General features: G+C 41.4%; 1 protein-coding gene across 5 annotated transcripts in view; it reads right to left on the minus strand.

The window, feature by feature from the left end:
• Positions 1 to 6,611, minus strand: part of LOC120947021 (mucin-5B-like) — a 31,880-nt gene extending 25,269 nt beyond the window's left edge. For 2 of the 5 annotated variants that reach the window (XM_040361941.1, XM_040361939.1), the window contains exons 1-2: positions 6,469 to 6,611; positions 4,857 to 4,874 (exon numbers count right to left, since the gene is read on the minus strand). In XM_040361941.1, the coding sequence (XP_040217875.1) occupies positions 4,857 to 4,874; positions 6,469 to 6,556 (106 nt within the window). In that variant the 5' untranslated portion in view covers positions 6,557 to 6,611. The remainder of the gene's footprint in view (positions 1 to 4,856; positions 4,875 to 6,468) is intronic. The other 3 variants (XM_040361937.1, XM_040361936.1, XM_040361940.1) reach the window with 3 other exon arrangements.
• Positions 6,612 to 7,175: the final 564 nt, after the last annotated feature.

The raw sequence follows: 7,175 nt of genomic DNA on the forward strand, positions 1-7,175 counted from the left end.
ATGCACTTGCATTGTTTTTCTCGACAGCGCGACTTGGGACGACTTGAGGCGACTTCAAGTCGGATCCCAAGTCGCCCCAGTGTGAACTGGCTCTTACCAGGTACATGGATAATTGACATAACAGGACATCACTTGCATTAGATCAAAGATATTCAAAATATCCTACAGTGAGAGTCATTCATTTCAGGGTAAATATAAGGCTGCATTCACACCTAGGCGACAAAACGCCTGAAGCACGACGCTCGATACGCTGGAGGGGCGAATTTCCATTGCTGTCTATGAGATGGTTCACATCTCACGCCGAACGCCGAACCGCCGTATGCCTGCCGCCTGAAAACAAGTCCCGAACCCTTTTTTTCAGGCGGCATTGGCATTCGGCCATAGACAGCAATGGAAATGATTTGTTAAAAAAAAAAAAAGTAAACAATTCGCGGCAAAATACGCCGCCTACGCGGCGTTACAGTGTCAATGCAGCCTAAGAAAGCCTGCGGGCCAATGATTATGTGAGGCAATAACAGTAACCTGAATAAACCCTGAGAGGTAAATCATTAACATAACAGAGAATGAAAAAAAAGAAATACAAATACAAAACATCGGTCAGTTTTGAAGTCTAAATATGAACCAAGGGTTCCATTTGGCATCAAACAGGGGAATAGAATCGTGCAAAGTGTGGTATATTTTCTCAGACAACATCATTTGATCCACTCTCGATATGATAAGTGAGAATGGGACAGAGTCAGTCTTCCAACGTAGGGCCATCGCCCACTATACCACCAAGCAAATTGAGTGGATCAGTTTCATGAGGGGTCTAGGAGTGTTTGGTACATTTTCAAATAGGAGACAATGAGTGTGTGTTCTATTTTTTTCCAGGACTTTCCTGAATCTGGGAAGTCCCTATAATAGGGGCCTCTCTTCAGCAGTCTCCCGTGGTTGACGGCAACACTGCAAGCTTCCCTCCCTCCACCCTTTGTCCCTGGCACTTTGTTTAATCATTTTTAAATTTTTGATAAATTTTGATTAATTTATGTTTAAAGTGGAGGTTCACCCTAAAACAATTATCTAACATTACATCCAGCATACTAACGACATTTACAGTATGCAGGTATTTATTTATTTTTCGCCGTACATACCGTTATATTGTTATTTTCCCCCCGACTTCCGGGTTCTAAATCCTGCGAGACTGGGCGTTCCTATCCATGGGTTAGATGATTGACGTGTTGTGAAAAAGTTCCCATGTCGCACAAGGCGCGTCACCTGTTTTCCATAAATAGCCGACCTGTGAGTCGGCTCTATATGGCGCCTGCGCAGTCAGCTCTACACAGCGGGCGCAGGCACTGTATAGCGCCAACTCACAGGTCGGCTATTTACGGAAAACTGGTGACGCGCCTTATGCGCCATGGGAAGTTTTTCACCAGACGTCAATCACCTAACCCAGGGATAGGAACGCCCAGTCCCGCGGGAATCAGAACCCGGAAGCCGGGGGGAAAATCACAATATAACGGTATGTACGGCGGGAAAAAAAAATACCTGCATACTGTACATGTCGGAAGTATGCTGGATGTAATGTTAGATAATTGTTTTAGGGTGAACCTCCACTTTAAGTCATGAGGGCTGAGCAGATTTATTGCTTCAAATACATATCTTGAAAGATTGTTATAAATTATTTTTTGTTAATTCTTTAAACCAATAAAATGCTGTGGCCATGTTTACTCAATTCTTTCAGTTTGTATATCTTGTTTGGAATATTGCAGCCATGACAGTCTGGCTTGTTTACATAGGCAGACTGGCATTCTGTCAGTGCATAGCAGTAAATCTGCTATGGGGCGGTCGGCAAGCTTGGCTTTACATCCTCTTTAATGCTGAGCTCCAGGCAGAAATAAACGACAGCAACGAAGGCAGCTCTGTATTTGTTAACACGTCATTAAATGTATTATTCAATTAAGCAGTGTAATGCCGCGTACACCCAATCTGAAAAATTCGATGTGAGCTTTTGGTCAGAATTCCAACCATGTGTAGGCCCCATCTGACTTTTTCCGACAGAAAATATTTGAGAGCTAGTTCTCAAATTTTCCGACTGAAAAAGTTCTTGTCGGAAATTCTGATCGTCTGTATGCAATTCCGACGCGCAAAAATCCTACGCTTGCTCGGAATCAATCCTACGCATGCTCAGAACCATGGAACTTAATTTTTCTCGGCTTGTCATAGTGTTGTACGTCAAAGCATTTTGTGACCGTGTGTATCATCTCAAGTTTGAGCCAAAATTCCGCCGGAAAAAAAATCCACGGTTTTCTTGTTGGAATTTCCAATTGTGTGTACGCAGCATTAGCGTCTGAATTTGACTCTGTAGTAGCTTATTGCAGGCTATTGTGCAGCAGAGCTCAGACAGGGATAGAGAGAAGCAAAAAAAGAGGGCAGTCAGTTGAGCTTCATTGCAAGTACATGCTGATAAAGAGGAGAGCAGAGTGACAGAAAAGTGAACTCATCAATCTGCTGATTCTCTTTTCAGTGTCTAGTCACAGGGTAAGGAGGAGACCTGTATGTGTTGGGCCCCGTACACACGACAGAGTTTCTCGGCAGAATTCACCGAGAAACTCGGTCAAAACCCGGATTCTGCCGAGAAACTCTGTCGTCTGTACAGTTTTGGCTCGATGGAGCCGCCGAGGAGCTCGACGAGAAAATAGTGAACATGTTCTCTATTTTCTCGTTGTTCTATGGGAGAAGGCGGCCCGCCGAGCTCCTCGGCGGCTTCATCCCAGAACTCGACGAGGAACTCGACGTGCTTGGCACGTCGAGTTCCTCGGCCGTGTGTACGGGGCATTGCAGTGCAGTGCAGATAGGGCTGTGTGGCAGAGCTGTTTGGTTCTCAGAACTGGATAACAAAAATATAAATCTTTGGTAATTACAAAAATCTCATTCTCATCTCTTAAATGTACAGTATTTCATCTCTGTATGTAGCTGTTCACCTGGATTCAACTTTAAAGCTGAAAGATTAGGAATCATGGCCATTAGGAGACATGTTATAGACCAGTGCTTAATGGAATCCTTCAGGATAGGAATACAGAAGCTGCTACCAGTGTTGTTCTAAAAGCACATGCTGTAACCTAGTCTTATCACCTGTTGATCCAGGGTGACAACACTGCCTGTTTTATATCAGAGTTGTCACCCTGCAAACAAATAGACATGTAGTTTTAAATAGTTTTTAAGTAATGTACAAACAAATAAAAAACATTTTTTCTAAGATTAGCGACTTTTTCTCTGTGCAAAACTCTAATGCCGCGTACACACAATCATTTTTCGGTTTGTAAAAAACAACGTTTTTTAAAAATGTCATTTAAAATGATCGTGTGTGAGCTTCACATCATTTTTCGGGTTCTGAAAAGCGTCCAAAAAAATTAATTTGAACATGCTGCATTGTTTAACAACGTTTTAAACAATGTCGTTTTTCGGGTTGTAAAAAATGATCCTGTGTGGGCTTAAACGACGTGAAAAACCTGAGCATGCTTTGAAGCAAGTTATGAGACGGGAGCGCTTGTTCTGGTAAAACTAGCGTTCGTAATGGAGTAAGCACATTCATCACGCTGTAACAGACAGAAAAGCGTGAATCGTCTTTTACTAACACGAAATCAGCTAAAGCAGCCCAAAGGGTGGCGCCGTTTAAATGGAACTTCCCCTTTATAGTGCCGTATGTGTTGTACGTCACCGCGCTTTGCTAGAGCATTTTTTTTTAACGTCGTTTTAATGATGAAGTTGGAAAAAACTTTGTTTTATCTAGAGGCTGAAAAACTTTGTTTTTTACAAGCCGAAAAATGATCGTGTGTACGCGGCATTGGGCTCCATGCACACTGAAGCTGATTTATTGGCGTTTTGGCTTTTTTTTTAAAAAGCCCATAAACTGCAGTCTATTAGCCAGATTCAGGTAGAGTTATGCCGGCGTATCAGTAGATACGCCGGCGTAACTCGGAATCTGCGCCGCCGTATATTTAAGCGTATTCTCAAATTGAGATACGCTTAAATGTTGCTAAGATACGACCGCCTGCGCAGTCATATCTTAGCTGTCTATTTACGCTGGCCGCTAGGGACATGTACGCTGATTTACGCCTAGAATGCGTAAATTAGCGAGATACGCCTATTCACGAACGTACGCTTGCCCGTCGCAGTAAAGTTGAATTTTTACATTTTTACGTCGTTTGCGTAAGTTGTCCGTGAATGGGGCTGGCCGTAATTTACGTACACGTCAAAAGCATTGAGTCTTTTCGTTCGTTCAAAACTTCATTTACATGGGGTCATGCTTTATTTACATAAAACACACCCATCTCTTCACAATTTGAATTAGGCACGCTTACGCCGGCACATTTACGCTACGCCGCCGTAACTTAAGACGCAAGTGCTTTGTGAATACAGCACTTGCCTCTCTAACTTACGGTGGCGTAGCGTATATGAGATACGCTACGCCTGCCTAACGTTAGGCACGTCTACCTGAATCTGGCTATATGTTGGCCTATTTGTCCACACATGGACTTTTTTTGTGTTAATGAGCAGTGGAGTTTATGGGCTTTTTTGTGAACGACAGAAATTTTGGTTCAACGTGCCGTTTTTCGGAGGGAAAAAAATGCTAAAAACGCTAATAAACGCTCAAAAACCCAGCTCGTCAGCGTTTTTTTGCGTTTTTTATCCATTGAAAAAAAAAGCTAAAAAATGCTACACTGAAAAGCGCTAATAAACGTTATTGCAAAAACGCTAAAAAACATTGAAAGGCTCCCTGCAAAGCTACTGGCGTTTTTTATAGCTTTTTTTTAGCTTCCTGTGTGCATGGAGCTTTAAGTGAGTGATTCAGATTTGTACATCATCCTACTTACCAGCAGATGACTGTGCAACTGTAAGACAAAAGAAAATTATTGTTAGGCTTCAGAAAAAATAGTGATGTAATAGTTATATTATTCCATCAGAAAAACTGATAATACATAATAGTTAAACATTAATTTAGTATAGTATTATATGTAAAAATTTATTCTAAAACATGAATTATTATTATTGGATAAATATAAAGGCCCGGATTCAGAAAGGACCTACGACGGCTTATCTCCAGATACGCCGTCGTAAGTCCAAATGAGCGCCGTCGTATCTATGCGCTGATTCATATAGGCAGTTACGCCTGAATTTGGCCAAGATACGACCGACGTAAGTCTTTTACGCCGTCGTATCTTGGGTGCATATTTACGCTGGTCGCTAGGGGCGCTTCCGTAGATTTACGCGTCGAATATGCAAATGACCTAGATACGCCGATTCAGAAACGTACTTGAGCCCGTCGGATTTAGCTACGCCGTTTACATAAGGCGTCGGTCCGGCGTAACTTTACCACTCATAAAGCAGGGGTAAGTCATGTTAAGGTATGGACATCGGAACAGCGTCGTATTTTACGTCGTTTGCGTAAGTCGTATGTGAATGGGCCTGGGTGTATGTTACGTTCACGTAGACAAAGCATTGAGCCAACGTATCTTAGGGAGTATTTGCGACGTGACTCTGAGCATGCGCGCGCATGCGCCGTATGATCGGCCATGCATTTACATGGGGTCACGCTTCATTACAATACAACACGCCCACTGCCTTGCTACTTTGAATTTACGCGGGCTTACGCCGGCCCATTTACACTACGCTGCCGTAACTTAGGGAGCAAGTCTTTTGTGAATACAGTACTTGCCTCTCTAAGTTACGTCGGCGTAGCGCATATGAGATGCGCTACGCCCGCCTAAAGATACGCAAATGTCTCTGAATCTAGCTCACAATGTATTTTATTATCTTCATTTGAATATTCTTATTAGAATAATGGAATTCTAACTATATTTCAGTTACAAAACAATCATTGCTAGATGTAAAAAAAATAATCAAATGAAGTAACGCTTTACATCTGCACATCTGTGGATGTACGGTAAACTAAAGGAACATAAATTCCCCAAAAGTGTTAACTTTCATTCAAGATCGGATAATACTGCAACCATTGTAGATACTGCAGTTACATTTCTTATTTTGAAACTGTAAAATTTAAATATTACCGTACTTGCCCCAGCACTTAATCTCAAAAACTCTGTGAGATTATTTTTCTTAATAGCTAGCTATCCACGTTATTTTTATTCTACCCAAGTTTGCTGTTCTTCAAAGCTGTTTCTGCTCCTGTCACAGATTACATATTTAGTGCGTTTCATAGGGAAGGGTATTCTATAATGTGAGGATCTGGTAGTCAGGAAAAGACGAAATACTTAATATCAAAGAAGATGCAAAACACTAATCTACATGAAATAAGGCATGCTATCCACATATCCAAATGTATCCATTAGTTAGAAACTGGGACATTACAATAATTACATTAATCTACACCGACATTGTTTATGTCTTTAGAGTCTAATAACAGAAAAACAATATAATGTCATGTTGTAAGCCAGAATTAATAATGTATGGTAGACCTAGCCTCACCTGTGAGAGAAGGAATATCCACTGTAAAAAGAACAATACAGAGAACCAGATTCATGAACCCCATGGTGGCTGGTGACTTTATGAACATATCAGATTAGGTTGATTGTATATATACTGTATGTAAGCTGATGATTCTTGGCAGCATTTTATAATCTCTACACAACAAGGAAATTGACACATTACGCAACATGGAAACCTTATAAATGTCAGATGTTCCTGCTGTTTAAAAAATAAATAAATAAAATGAACTGTCACAAAAAACTCTTACACACGATCAGACATTCCGACAACAAAACCGTGGATTTTTTTTCCGACGGATGTTGATTCAAAATTGTCTTGCATACACACGGTCACACAAATGCTGTCAGAAATTCCAAACGCCAAGAACGCGGTGACGTACAAGACGTAAGACGGGCCAAGTAAAATAAAGTTCAATAGGTAGTGCGGCTCTTCTGCTTGATTCAGAAAATGCGTGTCATTTTGTGAGTCGGAATTGGCTACACATGATTGGAATTTCCGACAACAACTTTTGTTGTCGGAAAATTTGAGAACCAGCTCTCAAACATTTGTTGTTGGAAATTCCGACAGCAAATGTTCGATGGAGCACACACACGGTCGGATTTTTCGACAACAAGCTCACATCGAACATTTTGTTGTCGGAAATTCTGACCGTGTGTACGCAGCATTAGAGGAAATCTCCCAACAAT

This window comes from Rana temporaria, chromosome 8 (genome assembly GCF_905171775.1).
Source record: "Rana temporaria chromosome 8, aRanTem1.1, whole genome shotgun sequence".
Classification (NCBI taxonomy): Eukaryota; Metazoa; Chordata; class Amphibia; order Anura; family Ranidae; genus Rana; species Rana temporaria.